Source organism: Artemia sp. Qi Xiang Cuo, chromosome 18, assembly GCF_049724085.1.
Source record: "Artemia sp. Qi Xiang Cuo chromosome 18, ASM4972408v1, whole genome shotgun sequence".
NCBI classification, from domain to species: domain Eukaryota; kingdom Metazoa; phylum Arthropoda; class Branchiopoda; order Anostraca; family Artemiidae; genus Artemia; species Artemia sp. Qi Xiang Cuo.
Genome location: NC_142811.1, coordinates 46,890,776 through 46,916,441, shown reverse-complemented (window position 1 = coordinate 46,916,441; position 25,666 = coordinate 46,890,776). Strand labels below are relative to the sequence as shown.

General features: G+C 37.3%; 1 protein-coding gene across 2 annotated transcripts in view; it reads left to right on the top strand.

Annotated features, from left to right (window-relative positions):
* LOC148941568 (uncharacterized) overlaps positions 1-25,666 on the top strand; it is a 154,501-nt gene that overhangs the window by 18,110 nt on the left and 110,725 nt on the right. For both annotated transcript variants that reach the window (XM_089104501.1, XM_089104500.1), the window contains exons 2-3: positions 11,785-11,877; positions 14,450-14,860. In XM_089104501.1, coding sequence (XP_088960627.1) covers positions 11,791-11,877; positions 14,450-14,860 — 498 coding nt within the window. In that variant the 5' untranslated portion in view covers positions 11,785-11,790. The remainder of the gene's footprint in view (positions 1-11,784; positions 11,878-14,449; positions 14,861-25,666) is intronic.

Below are 25,666 nucleotides of genomic sequence, written 5' to 3'. Positions count from 1 at the left end.
GGTCACAATGCTTTGGATTGTTCTTGCTGAGTTGAAAGGGAAGAAGAATGTTGTAGTGATTGTCAGACATGTTTAGGGTGTTCATTTGGTTAGGAATTTCTAGATTTGACATTGTGGGTAGTAGATTAGAAATAATTTTACATATGTGGGTCAAGGCTTCATCTAGCTTTTGTTTTAATTCCAAAAGTAAAAAAAAAAACTGTCCCTGGTTTCAGATTTGACTGTGGAATCTTGGTGTGGCATGCAGAGCTCTTAACAAGGGAAGCTGGCCTTTTGAGACAAATCTCAGTTTGACATGTTGTATCTTATGTAGCATAAGTTGGAATTCCATTTGAAATGATCCTTCTTGTGAAGTGGGGATGGATTTGCCACTGGGATTGCTGAAAGTAGGAAAGGGGCTTATAGAAATGAATTCTGCCCTTATTCCGACATGCTACTCTCCGAGGGGGAATGTTTCTCTTTTTTATGTAGGTGAGGGAAGTTGAATCCATCCTCTAGGAAAAAAGAGTCAGGAGAGATTTGGCATTAATCTCGCTTGAGGATAATGAACATCCTGACTCTTGAATTTGTAGATCGGGGGGTGCAAGGTGAAGATAAAATAGGTGACTTTAAAGGTTTACCTGCATGCTAGAAGTATCCCAGACGAACAGTCAGGACACAGCCAACTTTCATTCCAGTTAGTAGCTTTAATTTGAGCACACTTATCAGCTCCTGCATGAAATGAAGAATTACACCCTCCACATTTTACTAACTTAGAAAACACTCTTAATCTAAATTCTGGACAGACTAATCTTTGTCTAACCATTATGTGTGCAAAGAGGTTAACAATGGTTTGTTACAAGGTGTTAGCCGGTGGAATGCTTGATGAAGACTGCATCTAGCACAATGCATTTTCAATTTTAAGATGATCTGCTGTGAATTTGAAATGGCAAGCTTATCAACCTTGAAACATGAAGTGTTTCATAAGTAACTAAGTATTCCATATTCCTGATTATGAATAGTTCATGTCCATGCTCACATGTTGAAATGGATGCAGGGGACATTTGAGGATGTCAAGGTTCTTTTTTCAGACTCATTGAATGTCTGCCACATATTTCACATCCAGATACTAGTTATATAGTAATTCTTGTAATGTTAAGACAAAACAGATCTATCAGGCTTTTCTTTGGTTTTTATAATACCAAAATCTGGTGCATGAAGCTATTGCAGAATGTCGCCCCATATTACCTTAGAAACAACTAAGCATTTCTTTATCAGAATTATATGATTATTAATGACAAGCTCATCTTTGTAATTCCTAAAGGGAACAAGGATAGATGGTACCTTTCCTGGTCATTAGGCCAGCCAGACTCGTGATATTTGACAGGGACTTTGGTTCACTATATCTCCTTGTTTCAAGATGGATTTGCTCCAGTGTGTTTCTACATACTGGAGTATCTCTAAAGAATGTGTTGATGACACATTTGTGGAATAGGTAGTGTTGGGCAGATGATTGATTCCTCCCATGCTGAAAGAAACCCTGGTATACTTGTGGAGGATGTTTGACCAACATGCTCTGTCAGTTGCCTCCAAAGCGCTACATACACTGGAAATTGTAAAAAGTATGTTCTGCAGTAGGTCACCAAAGCTAATATCAAAGCTATAGGCAATAAAGGACTTGTTCAACCAAAACTCGAATTTGGTATATGTGTTGCGACCTCATTAAATAAAGTGAGCAAGAAAAAGCTAGAGATTGTCCAAAGGTGAGCAACTCAATCAATAAAGGGTTGTTAAAGCCTTGACTAACCATCCCGCCTGGAGAAGTTACAGATTCCTAACCTCTCCTATTGATAGAAGCATGGGGATGTCATCATAGCGTGCAAAATGCTGCACACTCAGTCCTTGCAACAAAATATGCTTGAACCTGACCAGTCAACAAGAACTAGAGGACACCATGAAGCTGTACAGCAAACGACCCAACACCAGACTACAGAACAACTTCTTACCGAATAGAGTCCGGGGCTTTGGAACCCCCTAAGCAAAGAAGCAGTCTCAGCTCCCAGTGTGGAGGCCTTCAATGGTGCTGTGGACAAAGATTGGTTGTCCAAACCATGGCTTCAAGAATGGGATCCAGCCAACGCGTTGGCTCAACATCTTCACTAACCAGCACCTACGGGATATTACCTTAGCCTATCTGCTGGACAATATGATTTAAGGTAAAGGCTGATACACCTTCAATTTGGATTTCTTGGTCTTGATCAGGAAAGCATATCTGTGATGAAGCTTCTGCCACAGGAATTTGGATTTCACGGTAATGCTGGAATGAAAGAGCAATAGCACAATTCTTTGTAATTGGTGTGGAGCTCTCTTCATGGTTTTTGCTAGTACTGTCTCTAGAGGTTTGTGATTTGTTGTCACAACAATCTAGCTACCGCAAATATACTTGTGAAAATGTGTTCAGGCAAACCCTTCCCAGAAGTTTTTTCTCTATTTGCAAGTATTTCTTTTCTGTATTGCTCAGTGATCTTGATAAGGCCACTGTTGCCAGATCTGTGTCCAACTGAGCACCAAATCCATGCTGTGACGCATGTGCTATTACTTCAATTTTGGCAGTGTTAGTATCAAAATAGGCAAGGTTGCTGAGAATAGTTTTCTGGAATCTGACTGACACAATATCTGCATCTGAAATAAAACAAAACTTCTCCCCTGATATTGCTAAAAATTGCCCTTGGAAAAAAAAAATACAGATGTTTGCAGTAACAATTGGGGTGCTAGGAAATAAGCTAAAGGTCTCAATAAAACATGAAGTAAACTCTTCTGGATCCCACCTCATGAGATAGTCAAATGAAGAACATGTACCGACGCCAAATGACGGTAAGTATGGGTTATGGGACTATAAGGTAAAGGTTTTGGGGGAATAGGTAGTGAATGGTGATTGGAGATTGCCTGCCATAGTTTCGAAAGACTATGCCTCAGTAGGGTAATTACGGTTGAGCGGAGTTGCTATCATTATTTACCTCCTGAAGGCGTTCCTTCTCTTCATCAATTGGGGCAAAATCCGCCAGCAAGTTGATAATACAGAGCCTAAACTACTCTTCAGGCATTCTCAATCTAAACCGATCTTCAATACCACCCGACTTTTCTAGAACCCGTTGTAGTCCTTCCAACTTCACCTTCCAACCATTTCTGCTTTTCGTCAGGAGGATGGAAACCTCCTCCCCCTTAATATATTTCCTCCTCTGATAGTGGAGCTAAAAACCATAATTTTCCTAAAATACTACTGTCCACCATTGCAATGTGTGTTTTCGATTATGTTTTTCATTCATTTCTTTTTTCTTGGGTTTGCAGTCAAGCAATACAAATCATCATCAAATGTGAGTTGGACTCTAATGCCTACTATCTCAGACTGAATTGTTTAATTTGGTATCGTTTTGTATCTTCTTTATTTTTTTTAGTTTTCTTTACTTTTGCCATGGAAACAAATAAATCGTCGCTGAATGGGAATAGAATTTCTACATTAAGTTTTATTTTCATATTCATGCTAAACCTTGTCTGGCACACCATGTGCCCCATTTTGGTGCCCACTTATTTACGCCTCATTTTTGTGGGAGAATCCTCTATAAAAGGACAACTGTGGCAAGGCGTAGGATCCAGATATTTGGACAACGGCCTCTGGAAAGGGCTTTCTCGACCCTTTTGGAGTACCTGCATGACTTGAGACCTTTCGGTCAACTCTATTTCCCCTTGAGGAGTGATGCCCCTCAAGGAAATTACAGCCTAGTAAATGATACAGTCTTCGCAATGGATTCTGATTAATTGATAAATCTTCTGGGCATAGTCTGTTTTGGTGGACGTTTTCGGGTGAAAAACTCTTCCTACCTAATTTTTCTACTATGGGTTACTTCCCCGTAGCAGCATGATATTTTTAGGCATGAAATGTAATGAGTCAGAGGTAATAGGCTTGAGATTGTCTGTGAACAATTTCGACTCTTTTTGATAGAAGAGCATCATCAAGTGCTTAAACCCATGTTGTGACCAAGATGGGCCTAGGAGTGCATAAAGGATTCATTCATACTGGAGGTCTACTACTTCATAAGTAAGCCGGTCTCTTTAAATCTATAAATTGGACATCTGTCTGTTCAGTAGGCAGTATCTACGTCAATTAATCCACTTCAAATATCAACTAAATATGGAAACTTTTTAATCCAATCAAACAGTTCGTGGTAACGAACTGTAAGTAAGGAGCAACCCGGCTCAATAGTATCCGAAACTCTAAAAAACAGAATTTTGATACCAATAGATACATCAAAAGAATCAGATTTTAATTCTGATTTCAAATATATAAGTTTCAACAAGTTTAATCGTACTTATCAAAAGTTACGGGCCTGAGAAAATTTGGCTGATTTTTGAAAAAGGGGGAAAGACCCCTTAAAAGTTATAGAACCTTAATAAAAATCACACCATCATATTCAGTGTATCAGAGAACCCTACTGTAGAGCTCCTATCTACAAAAATATGGAATTTTCCATTTTTTGCCAGAAGAAAGATCACGGATGCGTGTTTATTTGTTTTTTGTTTTTTTTTGTTTTTCTAGGACCCAGTGATCCTAGAATATCGTGGGAGGGCTCATTGGAACGGAAATTAAAAGTACTAGTGCCCTTTTTAAGTGACCAAAAAAATGGAGGGCAACTAGGCCCCGTCCAACACTCATTTTTTTCCCAAAGTCACCCGATCAAAATTTTGAGATAGCCATTTTGTTCAGCATGGTCGAAAATATTATAAATATATCTTTTAGGATCACTTAATCCCTCGAAGCCCCCAGCGGGAGCGCTGAAATTTATGAACTTTACTCAATGTTAACATATAGCCTAGTATTGGTTATTGGGACCAGGCTTAATGGTAACCAAAACTCTAAAAAACGATACTTTGATACAAATAGATGCATCAAAAAAATCCAATTTTACTCTTGACTTCAGATATATCTATTTCATCAAGTTTAGTCCTACCCATGAAAAGTTACGCGCCTGAGAAAATTTGACTGATTTTCGAAAAAAGGGGGAAAGACCCCCTAAAATTTATAGAACCTTAATGAAAATCACACCATCATATTCCGCGTATTAGAGAATCCTACTGTAGAGGTTTCAAGTTCCTATCTACAAAAATGTGGTATTTTACATTTTTTGCCAGAAGAAAGATCACGGGTGTGTTTTTATTTTATTTTTTCCCCAGGGGTGATCGTATCGACCCAGTGGTCCTAGAATATCGTTGGAGGGCTCATTGGAATGGAAATTAAAAGTTCTAGTGCCCTTTTTAAGTGATCAAAAAAATGGAGGGCAACTAGGCCCCCTCCCACGCTCATTGTTTCCCCAAAGTCACCTGATCAAATTTTGAGATAGCCATTTTGTTCAGCATGTTCGAAAATATTATAAGTATGTCTTTTAGGATGACTTAATCCCCCGAAGTTCCTGGGAGGAGGGCTGAAAGTTATGAACTTTACCCAATGTTAACATATAGTCTTGGTTATTGGGAAGTATACAGTACAGACATTTTCAGGGGATATTTTTCCTGGTAGTAGGCGGGGGGGGGTCGGTCAGGGACGTACGCAGGGGGGGGGGCTTCCGGGCCCGGGCCCCCCAAAATCTCACGATTTTTTTTCATTTTCCCATAATTTTCTGATTTTTCTCACAGAATAATGGGTTTGAAGGATTTGGCCCCCCCCCGAAACAAATTCCTGCGTACGTGCCTGGGGCTGGGGGTTATGTAGGATGATCTTTCCATGAAGGAAGTTTTCATGGGGGAAGGGACATTGCTATAAAGGGGACGCCGGACTTCCCAGCATTATTTAAAAAAAGATCAGGAATTAAATATAAAAGAACAAGTTTTTCAACTGCAACAGCAGCAACATCAAAACTTTAAACGAACAGAAAATATTACATATATGATTGGGTTCACCCCCTAGTCAATACCTCACTCTTTAAGCCAGAGATTTTTTAGTACTTCCATAAGAGCTATTTATTCTAATTAACGGCCTTTGTGATTAAGCGGTCATTTTTAAAGAATTGGAACAAAATTCGAACTTTCGCTTAAAGAGCAAGGTGTTGACTGGGGGCGAACCCCTAATATACGTATTAAAAAAATATGAATATAGAAGTTCGTTACGTAAGTTAATTCGTAAGTTACGTATATTTATTACTAATAAAAACGTTCGTAAATAAAATGAAACAAGTTTCGAGAAAGCCATTTAACCAAATAAAAGTAAATTATTATGAAAATTTTGTTTTAATTATTCATATACTGTGAGCCAAGATCAAAACCTGCATTTATTCAAAAACGTTCAAAAATTAAATAAAAAAAACAATTTTTTTTATCTGAAAGCAAGGAGCGACATTAAAACTTAAAACGAACAGATCCGTATATGAAAGAGGCTGTCCCTCCTCAACGCCTTGCTCTTTACGCTAAAGTTTGACTTTCTCACAACTCTATTTTTTTAAACAATAAAAAACTTTAGCGTAAAGAGCGAGGCGTTGAGGAGGGGACAGCCCCTTTCTTATACGGAATAATTTCTGTTCGTTTTAAGTTTTAATGTCGCTCCCTACTTTCAGTTAAAAAAATTGTTTTTTTTTATTTAATAATTTACAGTGGCGAACTCAATAATTGCCACTTACTAAAATGTCGATACGCACGCAATATACAATTACAATTTATCAGCGATGTCATATTCAGCTAATATCGTAGAGTAAATCTCAATACTGACGTAGTGAATCTTAATCGAATTCGCCTCAACTAATCTCGGAACCGTGAAATAAATCTGTTTCACTAATTCACTATCTGGACCAAAAATCACACTTCTTCAGCCTCAATCTGCAGATTTATACTCAAACAGCCGAATTCTTAACCTTGTAACTCTCAGATTACCTCTAAGAGACAGGCTTCACACCTCCCTGCACAACCAGTAACGTAATATCCAAGAAGATAGATTGCGACCAAAGGAGAGGCTCTGCACTAAAGTTTTTTATTGTTTTACAAAAACAGAGTTGTGAGAAAGTAAAACTTTATCGTAAAGAGCGAGGTGCTGAGGAGGGGACAGCCTCTTTCATATATGGAATAATTTCTGTTCGTTTTAAGTTTTAATGTCGTTCCTTACTTTCAGTTAAAAAAAACTTGTTTTTTATTTAATTTTTGAACGATTTTGAATTAATGCAGGTTTTGATCTTGGCTCACAGTACATGAATAATTAAAACAAAATTTCCATATTAATTTACTTTTATTTGGTTAAATGGCTTTCTCGAAACTTGTTTAATTTTATTTACGAACGTTTTTATTAGTAATAAATATACGTAACTTACGAATTAACTTACGTAACGAACTTTTATATTCATATATTTTTAATACGTATATTAGGGGATTTGCCCCCTAGTCAATACCTCGCTCTTTAAGCGAAATTTCGAATTTTGTTCCAATTCTTTAAAAATGACCGCTTAAACACAAAGGCCGTTAATTAGAATAAATAGCTCTTATGAAAGTACTAAAAAATCTTTGGCTTAAAGAGCGAGGTATTGACTAAGGGGGAAAACCCAATCGTATATGTAATATTTTCTGTTCGTTTAAAGTTTTGATGTTGCTGCTGTTGTAATTGAAAAACTTGTTTTTTTTATATTTAATTTCTGATCTTTTTTTAAATAATGCTGGGAAGTCCGGCGTCCCCTTCATAGCAATGCCCCATCTTCAGAAACGCGGGTTTGAATTGCTGCCATCAGTATTAGAGGTAGGAGGACGGGGCTAGAGTTATCCCGGGGCTCTTCCTTTACGCTGAATGTAAACACAGCCTAAAAATTGATTAGATACTTCTAACCTACTGGATACTCTCTGGAAAAAGTCACTTCTCTCAGAAAGTCTTCCATCGACGTCTCTACTGACACGTCGCTTCGGATCCTGTCCTTGGTACTAGATTGGAGAGGGAGGAGAAAACCTACCAATATCGCAGAAACTGGAACAGAAAACGGAACAAAACTGGCTCAATCTTTAGAGCCCCTCTCTCTCTCTTAGAATAATATTCTCTCTTAGAAAATATCTTAAAGACATAGGAGTTTATATAAAGTTTGTATAGAAAGCTCCTTCTGTAGAAAATTAGTATAAAATTTCCCAAAACCTATAACCCATCGTAGAATCCAAAATATAGGTACTTCAAAAGGGTAAGAAACTTACTATTTGACTTATCTGAATACAAAAAAATGAATTGATAAGATATTAAAATTTGAAATACACAATAAACCACCCATGGGGTTCTGAAACTATTACTAACTCCGGCTGTTGTGCACGAGATACTATGCCATCCGAATGAAAGGGCTGATCCTTCCCGTGACAACCCCACCTTGAATAAAGTGGAAATTTTCCTGTCTGGCCAGTGCGGTGGCTTATGGTAAGCCTGTATTTTTGTATACTTAGCTAATTGACGAATTCTTCATAGACGTTTAGTAATTGCCGGTCAAATTATTAAAAGTTAGCTGAAAAAAAGACGGAGTTCAGAGTTTTATTCACCAATAAATACTCTTATTACCATCAAAAGGCTCCATGGACAGGGATACAAGGGGGATAAAAAAAACAACAAATTACATATAGGCCTAAGATTAAAAAGAGAACATACTTGAGACCTCGGAGTCAAAGCGCAAAGAAGACAACTATACATCATGAAACAAACACTCAGGGGACATCAACTCCTCAAAGGAAAAGGAAAAAAAGACAATTTTATTTTTTAAATAAAATAAATAAATAAAAACAAAATGCTTTTCTGTTTGATTCTGAACTAAATGGTCCATAAGAATCCTTTTAAAAGTCCCAAACGAGTGGCATCTCTGTACTGAAGAAGGTAGGGAATTCCAGACCGGCTTACAAGTAATGGGGGGATTGAAATATGACCGTACAATAGGGGTAGGAGGAAATCAGGTATTAAATGAAGAACGAAGGCAATATGAAGCTTAATCAGAAATAAACACATGAGTTTTTGAAGAGATTTCGGAAGATTGCCATGAAGCTGATGAAAGACAAAAGAAGCACAAGAAAGAATGTAAATAGACTGTAGATTTAAGAGCGGTGTTGGTGAGGAACGGTTGTTGTCCATAACCAGACGCCGTGCTTTATTATAAATGGCAGAAAGTGACCGCAGTGCAGAAGGAAAAATAGACATTCATACAATGGGGCAATACGAAACTTATGATTGGACAAGGCAGAAAAGAGAAGCTTTAGAATGGATACAGGAAATGTGTGTCCAAGTTTTCAAATGATTCCCTAACTACGTGAGACCTTAACCCTAATCATGGCTATATGGTTTCTAAATGAAAGGTTCTCATCACGCAGGATACTAAGAAACCGGACCACCCTATTCTCTGGTCTACACAAGGAGCCTTGTGACACCTGAAGTTGTGTAAGCTGAGGAAAAGCTATGCCAATTCGAGAACAAATAAGAAAATGTAACTTAACAACATTCAAGGCCAAGTAATTAGCATCAAACCATGAAATAACTCTCTTGAATATTGCCACAAGGTTAGGCTTGATATCACATTCTGTCTTCCCCAAGGGTTCGAAAAGTGGTGTCATCAGCAATAGCAACGAGAAAACCTTTATTAGAAGTAGTATTACAACACGAACCAACATCAGGATGACACAGCTTGCAGCATGCCAGAGGCCTGGTGTTTTCGACTGCCAAAATCAGATCATTAACATAAATCAGAAATAAAACTGGGCCAAGAACAGATCCCTGAGGGACGCCATAATCTACTTCAGATGTCTCCGTAAAAGGAGATTAATTGAAATAAGCCTACCAGAAAGATATGATTGAAACCAAGCGAAAGCAATTGATCTTATACCAATATGCGATAGTTTCCAAAGAAGAGTCCGATGAGCCAAGGAAGCAAAAGCTTTACGAACATCCAAAAATAAAGCTACCCGTATATGACCAGAATCTATTGCCGAATGAGTGAAATTCAAGAGAGCTGTGCAAGCATGCTCTGTATAGTGATTTGCTCGGAATCCAAACTGGAAATCATGCAAAAATTCTTCTGGATCCAGAAAACTAAGAAGCCTTGATAGCAAAGCCTTCTCAAGTATTTTGCTGAAAACAGATAGGAGAGAAACTGGCCTATAATTAGCAGGATCACTCCGAGAACCACCTTTGTACAGCACTATAACCTTAGCTCGCTTTAGGGATTCAGGAAAAATTCCTATCTCGAAAGACAGATTGAGAAGCTTAGCCAATGGTGAAAGAATAGCTGGCAGAATGGCACGGATAACCCTTATATCTGTTCTGATAACCCTTATATAAATTCTGTCTGGCCCTGAAGACGATGATCCTTTAAGAGTATTCACGATACGAGACAGAAAAGATATTGTTGATTATTCATTCGAATCACAACCAACAATTTTGGCTCAAAGGGAGCGAAAGGGCTGTTTAGGGACAGTCTGGTATAGATTTAATAGGGAAAACGATTGAATATTGTCTAAAAACTATTTGTTGCTCTTCTCAATTCAGAGGCAGTAATGCTGCAACGTGGAGCATGCGTTCCTAATGATGCATGTAGTTCATACAAAAAAGAGGTTTACCGACTTTCCGTAGACATTTATCCTAAAGCTTCATTCAACGAAGTTAATTTTTTGAGGCTTGATAAAATTACATACAATGGTGCATAATTGTGCGTCGGCTATTATGGAGGAGGGCAACTGGATCTTTGGTTAGGAGGGAGATGTGCTTAAAGCGCGTTTTCACGCAAAGCGTGTTTTGTACCTAAACATTAAACTCTCCGTCAGCCTTCAGGTGCATATAGATGGAGGTTTGGGTGTGGGGAGCTGCGAAACTTCGCAGTTTGAACCTTGCTTGGCACACTTGGATTGAGGATCCTCGTTGTATACTGGCTAAAACAAGGTACATCATTCCTAACTTTCTTTCAAAAAGTGGGAGGCGGAGGGGGAGGGTTTTGAAGGAGAATTTGAGCCTAACTCGTTCCTCCAATGTGATAGAACATTATCCGTGACATTATCTCAGTCCTAACGAGGTGCAAACTACCAACCCTAGCCCTTGCTCATAGGGCTCCGGGGTTCAAAGTGGAGGTTAGTTGGACTTTTGGCCGTTTTATGTGAAACAGCTATGTCTTGAGTGGTACTGGTGCTTAAGAAGGATTTGCTTCGCTCATATACAATTTGACTCTTAAAAAGGTACCGAAACTTTGAATTATCGTTATAATGATTTTTATACCAAGTCATGTGACCATTCCTTCTATATAACGAAGCTAGGGAAAACATATGGATGACGCATTCTGCGTCAATACATAGACTATGCTTTACTTTTTCCCTTCTTATATATGACTCGGGTCCTTCTTGACTCTTAAAAAGGCACTGGAGCTTTGAATTTTCGATCAAATCATTTCTATTCCATGTTTATTGACCATTCCTCCTATATAACAAGGCTAAGATGGAAACATTGATGACGTATTGTTCTCTATTAAAACTGCCCCAATACATATACTATGATTTATTTTCACTTTCTTATGGATTTGACTGTTTCTATTCTTTTATTGAAAACCCATGGAGACACATTGCTCTCTACTACGTCCACGCTAACACACAGATTATAATATTAACAACTTGTTATCAATATTCACTTTTTATGTTGGTATCTATGCCTTTTTCTATTGCTTTATTAAATAAAGTTTCATTGTTCTGTTTTAATAGTTGCTGCTAAGGTAGCTTTTTTGGAGTGCTTGCTTTGCTAAATGACAAATCTACGTTTTTTAAACTGGAATTCACTTATTGCAGCTAACTATGGGTAACAATCATGGAAATCATTGTGCACCTGAGGATGATGGTTCAGTTGTTCATGAAAACCTTGAAGGTCAGAACAACTCAAAGGTATTGTTTTAATTTGTATAAAAAGTGTTTCAAGTTAAGAATTGTAGGTTGTGGGGGGCCTGCTTCAGTCACGACTATGTCTGCTTTAGTTCGTTTTTATTATAAAAGCTTATCTTTTGTTGTGCTCACTATTGTTTTTTTTTCTGCTTTTTCCACAATAGTCACCAAACATATAGCTGACGCGACTTGTTCAGTTTACCAATCAACATTCTCTGCTCTGTGAAATTTTTTTCTTTTTAATGAGCTTTTAAAGAGCTTGAAGAAAAAGTTGCACTCATAAGATTTTCAGTCAAATTATCATATTGCTTTCATGGTTAATTTATTTTGATTATGTGCTTAGTCAAAGAAAAAGAAGAACAGTAGCAAAATACAGAAAGAGTTAGTAACCTTTTAATCAGATTGCTGGATATTCACCGATTCCTAGGGACACAAATTCACCTTTTATTGAAACAACACAGAAGGCTCAGAAGGAAACTTACTTTGGAATAAAATTAAAGGAAACATTTTCATTGTATGTTTGAAAGATACGGTGGCAAACCTGATTGTTAATAATATCCTGATTAAGTTTTACTGTATTGACCCTCAAGCAATTTGTCTTGCTTGGAGATGGGATCTAAGGGAATAGTGGCATTTATTTTTGGCCATGTGCTCACACCTCGGGTTGTGGCAGTTAGAGGCGTATGTTTTTTTAGCTTACATAGAACTATGGAATTGGCTTAGAGAAGGTCTACCTAAAAATTAAGAAGTGGCTCGGAATTGTGGAAAAAATACCATGGTTACTATTTGTAATGGGGGATTCACAGACGTGAAAAAGCTTAAGATAGCCCGGCGCTCCCACCTTCACACCTAAACAAAGTGTCGGAATTGTCGAAGGGAAAATATTTACGAAAAGAGTATCTGAAAGCTAATGCACTGGTTTGGCAGCTGTTTCATTTGAACAGAGACTAAAAAGTAGTGTTTTTAAATAAATGTAGACACGTTTCTTTTACTTGTGTGTCTGTGTTTTTAATATTTTTAACCGCAAGTTACTTTCTGAACAACCATTATATGATGTTGACAGGGGGTATACAAATGGAAAAAGACACATTCTTTTGTGAAAAGTTCTATTAACATTTATGAATGAAAAATTAGTGCTAAAGAAAAATCCTATTAAAAATCAGAAAACCTAGTAATCATATGGTAATTTCTGTTAAAACTATAGTACTAATTGACTTGAAATTGCATGTATTACAATGGATTTTTTAGTTTATATAAAGCAATTGAAAATATATTTAGACGGTCAGATGTGATTTTCCCTTGGGTTTCTTGATCAATTATGATGGGTCGACACCCTCTCCTCTCTGTCTCTGTATGTTTGCCTATGTAGATTAAATATGTAAATTTCGTTAAACTCTGGTAAATTAAGCTCGATAAACAAAGAAAAAAGGAGTAGGAGAAGATTAAATATAAAGTAGAAGATAAATATAAGATATTTGGTTTTCATGTAATGGGTCGTTTTTTTCAAACGCCGATCGCTCCATGCAGAAGCGGCGTGAGTGGTAGAAAGCAGGGCAAAAAATTCACGGCACACTTTGCCATTCTTGATATCAAGGCCTCAGTCAGCTTTGTGCAACAGCCACGTAAGTATGTCCGCCTCTATTGATTCTTCAGCATAGTGTGTATTGCGAAGTTTGGTTCGTTTTCTATAGGCATAGAACCATAATACTGCAGAAATCCATCATACAAAAAGTTATGTGTATGGGAAAAACTTCATGAGCAATGGTGTTGTGCGGGAATGGTGTCGAAAGCCTAAAGAGGGCCAAAATAATGTGCATGGTAAAGGGGGTCAAGGACGGAAGTTCATGGTCACTGTGTTTTGGGACCACGAAGGTGTGTTGCTTGTGGATTCTATGGAGCCTGGAACCACAATCATAGCAGCTGTTAATTGTGAAACTTTATGTAGTTTGTGTGAACCCTTTCTAAATAAACGAAGAAAATAGCTATTCTGATCCATGACAATGCTTGTCCAATGTCCACACACTGATGCTGTAACTCAAAGGTTTCTCGAACAATTTCAATGAGACATTTTTTATCGTCTACTGTAGCTTATAGCCCTGACTTAGCACCCAGCGACTGTAATTTTTTTCCTGAACTGAAGATGTGGCTTAGAGGGAAGCGCTTTCGAATCAATGAGGACCTTCAAACCAACGTCAAAGGATCATTTGAATTCATTGATGGCAACATTCTTTGAAGAGAGTATTGAAAATCTTGTCCACAGATATGACAAATGTCTCAATCTTTTCGGTGGATATGTCAAAAAGTAACCGTAAGTGTACCAGTCTTTCGATAATAAATTTTTTGTTTTATATAAACTAGTCTTTCATTTATAGCCTGGCGGAGGCTGTACAAAACGACCTCGTTTATGTAGTTTCAAAATTTAACTGAGTTTTTATTTACATTCCTTTTTCAATTAATCAATTTACAAGTCCCCATTTCTTTTCTTAAAAAAATATTCCCAACTCTAAAGGTTTCATTCTCGTCAGCATGTTCCAGCTTTCAGCTTTTATCGAGTTAAATAACTACTTTTTTCTAGGCTTCCAATGAGGATTTTTCGTTAACAAGTCAGACAACATCAAAAAACATTTTCCCTCTTCATCTTCGAGAATATTCGCATGATATCTGGCTTCATCCATCTACAAAAACCATGCCAAATCCAATTAGCACTACAAGTGTTTCGCTGGCAGATGTCATGGATTCTTCAGTTGATACTCATAGTTCTACTGTGTCTGGTAAAGCTGATGATCTTGTACGTCATGGCAGAACGAAGCTCTTAGAAAGATCTCTAGTGTCACAGAGGCCATCTTCAGGATGTTCATGCAAATCATTTGAGGTATTAAAGTGGGTTGCTACTCAAGAAAATAATCCTAATGAATACCATCTAGGGCAATGTCATTCGATTCATACGGAAGCAGATGGTCATAGCAGTGGAACATTCCTGAATGAGGTATGGTTAAGAATTTACCCTCTGTTCTAGACTTTGACTTTCCCAAAATGTAGAAGACACCTCTCCTTAACCAAATAAATTTATTGCCAAAAATTATAAAGAAATTGTGAGACATGTGATGAATGCTTAACCCGGTCTGCAAAATTCTATTCCAAGGAAGGGATTAGTATGTAAAAAAAAAAAGAAAAATTAAACAGGCAAATGACTCGAGACAGGAAATTATGGCAATATCAGATAAACTCTTCATCTTTATAGGAGGCTAGGCCTAGAGCTGTTCCTCTCCTCCCTTTGCACATGTCTGGAAACAGATATTTTGGGGTCTTTTTCTTCCTAACTAACAAAAATCTGACTTCTCAGCCCCTTGTTTCCTCTGAAATGAGATTTAAGATAATCTTAGATTTTGCTAAACCAATTTTTTGTTAAACGGCCGAATTTTGTTTGCAAACGATCAATTAAACGAGCAAAAGAAAAATAAAGACTGCTCCAAAGTGTACTCTAAAGCCTAGTCAATTAATAAAAAGCGCTACAAAGGAAAGTAAATTTTAGGGATATCGTGAAATTTTAATTTAGCCTGTTGGTGAATTATTTTTACTTTTTAAATAGCTGCACCCGCGCGCAATAATAGCAAAAACACCCACAGTAAAAAAAAGAGAAAAAACTCTGACACCAAAGTGTCTTAGTTGGTATAGGTTAGGGACGAGTTTTACTGAAAAAGACATCAGGTTATTAACTGTAAGTTTACCCTGAAAAAACTCCATTCTGGATTTTGACTGGCAAATCATATTTGCCTATACAGATAAAGATTTCGGTAAAATTGTGACTTCAGCTGTCAAATCAAGGTATTTTACGTTTAAGTTTTTTGTTTGAATGTTTCCTTTATTGAAGGAGTGAAGTTTTCCTTTCAGTCCTCCTGTAAGTCCCATCTCCTCCCCCTTCCAAGACAACAACTTTTATTGATGGTTAGTAAATTTGAATAAAATAGGGATTGCGTAAGTTCTTTCTGGAATTTGTCCTATCAGGCAATATTCCGCTATTATTTTGTCCTTATAATCGCTAAAAAATTTCTTTAATCTATGATGTTTACACTTCTTCATTTTTGATTTGACAGTTACCCTTTTGTACGATTAACTCAAAAAATAAAGTTTTTTTTTCAAGTGAAAGTAATGAGCGATATTAAAGCTTAAAACAGACAAAAGTTATTTTGTATATGGATAAGGATGCCGTTTTCTCAATCCTCACTCACTACACTAAAGTTCTAAAATGCTTTAAAAATACTTGTTATTTCAAATCAACGGCACTTGTGTTTGTGCAGTTGTTCTTAAAGAATTAGGACACATAGTCAATCTTCAGCGTAAAGAGCAGAGGGTTGAGGGGGGCTTCCCCCTATATACGGTATAGTTCCTGTTCGCATTAAGTTTTAATATTTGTATTAATCTAAAAAAAGAAAGAAAATTATGATTTTCGAATCGACAGCGTATTGCCTCGGATCTGATTTGATTTTACAAATGAGTTCCATGGACCATCCCTGGACACGTTTTCTGCCAACGAAACAATCATTTTGCTTTGTGTTCTGGAATGTAAGGAGTATTATTCCAGATATTCACCCTTGCTGCATAAAGGCTGTAATTAAGACTCCAATCTTATATTGTTGAAATAGCTGCTCTGTTGTAAGCCAGACTTACAGGTTTTGGATCAATACTTGTTGGTGGATATGAAGTCTTCCTCTCTGGATGGAGAGGAGGTGTGAAGCCGGAGTTGCCCTAGTTGTTAGTAAAATAAGTGGAAAAATTGATGCTTGAGTTTATACCTAAAGATGAACGAATACCAAAAGCTCGTTTTGACTGTTCACAGTGTAAATTGATAATCATTGGTGTATGTGTCCTGATTAATGGGGCAGATGACTCCATGGTATATGCGTTCTAATTTGAAATAAATATTCTAGTCAACTCAGAACCTGAACATGTTATTTTCGTTTTATATGATGATTTTAATGCCGAAGTTGTTTGTGTGTTTAATTGACCGCTGCGCTAGCCGTGAGCTAATTGTTTATGGATTGCTCTCTCCCCATCGCTGTGTACGTGAATATAGATGGACTTCACCTGACGGTTCCAAACGGAGACAGATTAATCATTTTCTTGTCAAAAAGCGGGACAGAAGCTGACTTGGAGATGCTCGACTTTTTCTTGGGGCTGATTCTTACTCTGATCATAACTAGTGATCAGTAGTTTTAAATTGAAAGTGAAGACTGTTACCAAACGTAAATAGAAGTTTTGGAAAGTTTTATTTATTTATTTATTTCTGGTCCTTTTGGATTACCAGAGTTTTGTTAGTGGCTAATATAATGGATATTTTCCCTTTTTTATGTTTCCAGCTTTAGAATTAAATATTCGATTCTAATTTATTATTTCTAATTAGTGTCTAGATTTATTTCAAATTTCTGAAAGTTTCAACTAAATAGCTGTTCTTGGGATATTGCAGATACGTCATTCCGACAACCGGCATGTACACACTGTCTTTTGATTGAACTCAAAATTCTCCTCAACATTCCCCGAAAGCTTCATTGTCATACCTTTAACGGTTCCTTAGGTATTGCACAAACCATTTTAACAAGCTGGGTGTAGATAGTATATTTTTCGTTAATTTAACATCCCCTGTAAGTTTCAACAAACACCATTACCCAATCCATCCACAGATATTGGACATACGCACTTTTTATAACTGGATGCACGTATCTATATTTTGATTAACTTCGACACCCCCCTCAACTCTAAAAGTTTCTACCTTAATGTCCCTACCTGTTCCTGAGATATAGCAGACATGCCATTTTGACAACCAGAATTCATATGGCGTCTTTTAATTTAGTTCAACACTCCCATTCAACATTTCCTGAAATTATCAACTTACTAATTTTACCAATTCCTAAGATATGCAGCTAGGCCCATAAACAATTTGGATGCACCTAGTGTCTTCAGTTCAACATCCCCCTCAACATTCTGTGAATGTATCAACTTGATACCCTTCCTTAAATTTTCCTGAAAAATTAAAGATATTCTGTTTTGACAATCCGGATACATATAGTGTCTTTTGACTTCTTTTTTTTATAATGCCCCTTTGTATTCCGTGAAAGTTTCAACTTAATACCCGCAGCCATTCCTGAGATCCATCCAGATACAACCAGATACGCCCTTTTGACAACTGGGATGGACCTGGTGTCTCTTGATTTGGTGCAATATTTCCATCAATAGTCAATGGAATTTACAATGTAATAACTCTAGCCATTCATGGGATGTTGCAGATAAGCCCTTTAGACAACATAGATGCACTATCCCATTTCAACAAGCAGGATGTAAATAAACTATTTTGATTTGGTTCAATGGTTTTAGTTGTAATAGTAGAAGTTGCAATTGTATTTACAGTCACTGTAGCAGTAACAGTACTAATAGTAGTAGTCATAGTCACAAGTAGTTGCAATTGCAGTAGAGTTTTACATTCACAGTTGGAAATTTTTGCACTGGTGATTACAAATTGTCACAATTGCAGTTGCCATTAGTTGCAGTTGCAGTCGCAAGTAGCCGTAGTAGCAGTCGAGTTGAATTTGTTTTCGCAGTCGCAAGTAGTTGCAGTCACGGTCACAAGGTGTTGCAATTGCTAGTAGTCCTAGTCGAAAGTATTTGTAGGCTTAATCAGTCGGAAGTTGTCATAGTCACAAGTTGTTACAGTTGCAAATAGTCGCAATAGCAAGCAGTTGTAGTCGCAAATAGTTACAGTCGCAATAGCAAGCAGTTGTAGTCGCAGATAGTTATAGTCGCAATCGTAAGTAGCCTTAGTCACAGTCACAAGTAGTCACAATTTGTAGCATTTGTAGTCAGAAGTAGTTATAGTCACAAACGGTCAAATTCACAAGTAGTAAGTAGTTGCAGTCGCAAGTAGTCACAGCAGCCGTCACAACTAGTCGCAGCCAAAAGCAGTAGGAGTCCCAGTCAAAAGTAGATTTGGTCGAAGTTGCAAGTAGTCAGTAGAGAGGGGGGTGTTACTCCCAGGGGGACTCCTAATATGGGCATAGAATACTGACGGGACTCCAAATAAGGGCATAGCCTCCCTAGGGAGAAAGATTGCGTAATCAGTCAATGACCTCTTTTTCCAAGGTCGATTTATTTGATGTTTCTATGTGTAATAACTCCGGAACGAAGGTTGCACATGCGCATTGAATTCTAACGGGAGCAATGTTATTGATCTAGGACTCGAGGGGGAAGTGAATTTCCGAGAACTTGATTGCGTAATCGTTCGTGAGTGTCATGGTGTCCAGAAATAGTATTTGTTATTGTTGCTCTCGCCAAATGTTATGAGTTTCCGAGAAACAGTTAGATCACGTGTTTCCTTCTCAGCCAATCAGCGAGTCGGTTACATCCTCCTTCTCAGCCAATCAGAGGGCTGGTTACATATTAGCGGTGGTGGGAATATAAAGAAAGGATTTTTGTTATATTTTTATTAGTCTGTGAATAGAATTCAAAGGAGTGAGAACAGTTTTGACTTTACTCATTTGGATATATATTTGTGATGGCGATGAGTGGAATGTTTACACTATTAGAAGTTGATAGTGGAGTTGATAGATAATAGTACAAGAGTACCAAACATTGCGGTGGAAATCACGAAAGGATCACGGCTTTGTCTGGAATGGGATGCAGTATATGCAAGATATGTGATATCCTTGAGCAAATTTAAAATGGAGGATCAATTATGTTTAACCGCTAAAGTTGATATAGCGCATGTGAATAGACTTCAATGTGCTTTAAGTGCATTAGTGAAACATATTGAAGACAATAAACTGTATCGTTAATTGTACATGCTCTGTAGTATTGATGTTGTTGTAATTATTCAATAAAATTGTTTCGAAATCGAAAATGTTCCCTTTCTTTTTGTTAGAGTTTAGGGCTAACGAATCATGATCAGTCTAGAGTCAGCAGTCAGAGGGATAGGATTGAAAAATGAATAAATTCGAGAAAGAGAGAATTAGATCGAATCTTGTGTTTATGCAAAAACATTTAATTTTGGATGATAATTTTCTCGAGTTATCTCCTCAACGAAAGATATTCTCTCGGGGAACACTTGACAATATAATGGGGACTGATTCTCCCCCATTGGACTATTGTATGAAACTTTTACGACGTGACTCAAATGCTTATACTCAATTTATTGATATATTAATTGGAACAAAGCAGAATAATATCGTGGATATACTTTTGAAAACATTGCCATAGATTCAATGTAGATGGCTCCCCCTTCATTCGAAAGAGGTGACGTCACAGAGTTACTCCTCTCTCCACCATTTACCTACACCCTGAATTTATCAAACGAGGAGGATCAGTTTCCTTTTAGCTGTGAGAGAGTTGACATCGGAAACCGAAAAAATGTTCTATATATGTCCACTATGCATGTACACTCTTGGCAGTTGGACACAATGCGAAAATTGTACAATTATTGATGACTATAGTGAAAAGTGCAAATTATGTAATCCTTGTAAATTACATAGAGGATATGCAGTACAAATTAGAGGACGTAATTCATGTCTTGAAGAGATTTGTGACTCTCACCCTAGAGGACATCTGTGCTCCAATTGTCACTATGACAAAAGTGATCAGTGGGAGAATACTTACCCCGCTATGATTGGAAAGAATCCCAAACGTGATTTTAGTTTATTTCTACGAGATTGGTATCGTTGTGGATTTAAATTATTCTGGGAGGAAGAATCTGGGCTACGATTCAACTGTTGGGATAACAAGACAATTTGGTTTCTATGTCATCGTTGTGACGACACTGCCTATTATGACTATAAACCTAGTGATTTTTATTTGGCAGTTACCGAATGTGATTCACCATTTGAAAACACTGTATGTGATATTGCTTCAAATAGACAGTTTGAAACTCGTGAATTTCATAATATGAATGCAAATAGTATCATTGAGTGTGCAAAGAGATATGACAAGATTGAAGTTACATTATACTGTAGAAAATGTGACCCTGACTTTGCAGTCAATCAAGATCAATATACAGTGAATCCAAAGGATTTACCAGCATTAGTGGTTCACGTCAGTTGCCTCTACACCGATGAAGAAATCTAAAAGTGAAGATTTAAAGACTTTATTGTATATATACATTTTATTAATAAACAAATTCACATACATTTTTTAAGGCCTTTACTATTTAGGCACCGAAATCAATACTATACAGGTCAGAGAGGATATTTTTTACCAGATAGTCCTTCAGGCGTGGATTGGCACCATAAATGTTGAGAAACTGCTTATAAGTATAGCCACGACATCGAAACACAAAATATAGTAGTGCATGGAAGAAACAGCTTTTAGTCGTCAGATCCTGCACTCTCTTCTGATTTTGAATAATAGTTTTCCCACTGCTCTCAATATAGTTGCTGATGTGGGGTGTGTAGAATGTATAGGGTAGACCACGAGGATCAAACAATTCAATCGTCTTCATTGTTTGAAAGATGCACAGCCAATGACCCGTCAGCACAGTCGACGGACTGCTATTAACAATAATTAAGGTATTATTGCCACTTTGAATTTTTCCAAGAAAATCCGAGGGCAGACAATAGGATTTGTACTGGGACATATAGGGGTCCATAATTAAATGCATTGATTATTTGACTGGTGTTCATGGTGCCAAGTCTAGTAGAACACTGCCTTCGGGTGTGATTTCCCAATAGGTTTCATATTGATTTAGTGAGATTAGTGCAACACTCTCAGCTAACGGGTTGGCAAATGTACACTCTAAACGCACACTCCCCGTACGTACTATACTCATATCCTGCGTGGAAGACAAATCCAATACAATGATACCATGTGTTTTAACAAACATTTCTTCAGTTATACCATTTTGAAATAACTGTGAATCATAATCTAGGGTTTGCATGGTCAACTCATACAATATTCTATAGGATTTATCAAAAGATAGATTGTAGAGTAGGATGCCGTTTACTTTGCAGACAAGAGATGAAAGTCCAAACATCTCAAATTTATGTCGGCATCCAGTCCACGATACTATTGCACTAGCACTTTTTACAAATGCTAAAGCGATCTTCGAAGGAATTTCACCATTGATAAAGGATGAGTCGGTTAAGATGCTTGACCCCATGGCAATATGACGTTGATTGGTGATTGAATGAGGAAAAAGTGGTTTAATATTATTACCACTGACACTCAGTTTTTCCATGGCCAAAGCAACAGAACTCATAACCTGTTGTTTGCGTACATGAAGTATTGCCGAGGTGAGGGTGAGAGTTACATCAGGATTGGCAGGAAGTTCCTTTCGTAAAATGAAAATGGATGGAGCAAGCGTCAATTTTATATCCACTTTAATATTGGGTGGTAGCCATTGGGGTATATTAAATATTTCATGATATATTTTTCCAACTAGATGTAATTCGCTAGTTGTAGCGTGTTTAAGTGCATTCTGTACTATCAGTATTAGTAATATATTCGTATTCATTGGAGGTGCCTCTCAATTCCTTGTATGACTTGGGTGTCATCAGCATGAATTGCATATAGCTTGTATAATTTGAGAGATTGTTGCTTGTGCTCACCAACGTGCCATTGATACTGATTTGCCATTGATGTAGATACTGATTTGACGAAATAAATTATGTAATATACAATTTTCATAGGATATTCCATCGGCAAGAATTGGCAATGTATTGTCGGATTTCCGGACTTTAATTTGTAAATCTATAATTGTCGAAGGCATGTCCATATTGTAGTCTTCATTGGAATAAATTTGAAAGTGGATATTATCGGAGAGGGGTTGTTGAGGATAAAATTGTTCATAGTATCCATGCTTGACACTCACATCAACATTTTCTGCATTGAATAGATTCAATGAGGCGGTGATTGAAGGTCGAGAATCCTTATGCAGTAGGTAGGACATCTTAGGAAAAGAAATCTAGTTTCGATCTAACAATTCTCTTCCTGGTGCTTTTTCTACTACTGTTTACAGTACGTGTCGGCTTTTTCCTTCTTTTCTTTGACAGGGGTTATGTCTTTCGTTTCTGACCTGAGTAGAGACTGGTGAGTGATGCATTGTTTTTCGACATTTTTAAACCTTTTCCATTTTTTTTTAATCTCTCGCCAAGGGTTCGCGCACTGGACCTAAGATTTTTCGAAGCACTTTTTTTAAAATCCTTGCCAGAGCTCCAATCGTATAGTATAGAGGATGCAAAATCTGTTGCAGCCAGTACAATATATTTTATAGCCAGATGTAGTGCAGAGCGAAACAGCTTAGCAAACCAACTACCAACACCGTAGCCAGACATTAATGAGCGACTTTTGTAATAGTTCATTCCATTACCCTGTTGTCTTGGGCCAAGAGCATTAACATAGCAGTCAATATCAGGACAAATGAATACCACTTTTCTATTAGACATCTTGTTGAACGATGGGACGAAAATGGCATGTAATCACAGCCAAACCTTTTGGTATTGCTAGAGGATCACCTAATTCAGTTCTAAGTGTTAACTGACAGAGTTTCAAATAGGAAGTGTTTACGGGGATATACTGAAGATGCTTTATAATGTAGTGGTGAATATGTTCTTGATTGGTTTTTTGTTCAAAAACTCGTAGGAGGGGAACATTGCTATTGCCAACCCGGGATGTTTCCACAAATGAAGCGTAGAGAAATATACATGTCTCCGTGGAGAAGGCAGGCGGGTAGTCAGCAAAAATAAAATTAGTGTTTCAAGCACTTTTACCGTTGATTATATTGAGCTTAAAGCCAAGAACATCCTTTAGATTATCATTAAGAATAACCTTTTCATTGGTAATAGGTGAACTAATGTAGATCCTACCCTCCCCCTTTGAATAGTTGAAATGAAAAGCTCCTTTTTTACGAGCATAAATTCTTTTATTAATAAAACGACATAAATCAATCATACAAGTGAGTTCCTCGTAGGGTAATTCAATATATGGATAACACATCCTATTGATTTTTTGAATTTGTTCTTGATCACCTGAGATTGGTGGCGGGCAATCATAGGGTATAATTTTTATTTCATATTTACGATCCTTTCTCAGGATATCGTATGTATTTTTGAGAAAACAGTTGACAAGAGCCACTTCATACTTTCCATTGTCGTCGAATTTGATGGTGGGGGAGAGTTTCGTCCAAAAATCACTTGTTCTATTCAAGTCATTATAGAACATAGAAATGAGTCACATAGAAATCATTGGGCATTGTTAATATCTTCAACACTGACCCAAGAATCAAAATCAGAGTTGTATCCTAGCCAACGAGCTAGCAACTGTCTCTTGCCCCTACGAGTACGACTCTTTAATATCTTTTCATTTTGATAATTTTCACTAGTGTTTCTAACTTTTTGCAGTTCATATTCATAAAAGCCGCCGAGAATCTCATCATCTTTGGTGTCTCGCAGTCGATATGTCATGGGTGTAGTGTCTAGGATTTTAGACACTTTAAAAAGTTCAGTGCTCCATAAATAATTAACCATAATAAGTCCCATATTAATTAAGTTGGACAATGATCGATGAGGTCGTTGGTTGTATATTCGCATGATTTTTACATAAGTCTGAAGTTAAGCAAATGTGTTTTTCAACTCACGGCATTTTGAAATGAATAGACGGAACGTTCGAACTAGTTGCCTACGCATTGAAACTCTTATTGGACGTTGAATCTGATAAACTGCTTCTTTGCATTTCAAAAGAATCCTTTTCATATGTGGATTAACAAATTCGCTACCGCGATCTGATTGAATTTTCCTATAGCAATCCAGTTTAAGAATACTTTCTAAAGCCTGAGCAACTTCAACACCTCTCTTTGATTGTAATGGAATGGCATAGTCATAGCGACTAAAGACGCTGATTGCCACTAGAATATATTTGTAGGGTGAATTGTGACGCCGTTGAATTGTGTCTAAAGTTAAAAGATCCGTGTGCATTATATGCAGAGGGAAGAAGGCTTTAGTTTGTCGATATTGTTTGCCACTAAGCCTGCCATTCCGATGCAGTGTGTAACTCAGTTCATTCTGTAGATACTCCTTTGCTTTTTTTAATATGCTGTCGCCGTCAATGTCAGAAGCAACTTTAGAAAGGGTTTTGGGGGAACTTATACCTCCCGCGGCACCGATATTTTCATAGACATGCTTCAGAACTTCAACCATTTTGAACGCAATCACGTAGTGTAATATCCACTCCCCTTTTGCACACTGAAGGGTGAATCAATCCGTCCTTGCTTTTGACTAGTCACAGGCGTTATAAAATCATTGCTGCTGCTGCTGCTAGTATTTTCCAATATTGAATCATCTTCTTTTTTAAATTGTGGTGTTGGTGTTGTTGGAGGACTATATTCTCTTAGTTTCTTTAGAATTTGCTTATTGCCAATAAGACTTTTGGGGAAGTTTGATGCATTTAGAAAGGTGTATAGATTATTGTCAAATGATAAAAGTCCTTTACGATTCGTCACCATATCACAAATTAAATCAACTAGATTATAACTTTTTCCCTGAATTATGATTCGTTTCCCTGCGCTATCGACTTGAACTTGATCACCAGTTTCCAACATGAGATATGATAATACTCTTTTACTCTGTTCTCAATAGGTCACTGGCAATAGGTTTCCAATTGTTGACACTATGGAATTCAATTCCTTCTCCTTTCAGAGAATCTTGAGGAGATGTTTCCCGTTTAGAGGGATCTGTGATGATGGCGGTGGATCTCTCACGATAAGGTCTATGTTTGTCCACACGTCGCAATGCATCTTGAAGTAAAACTAGATTTTTGTCAT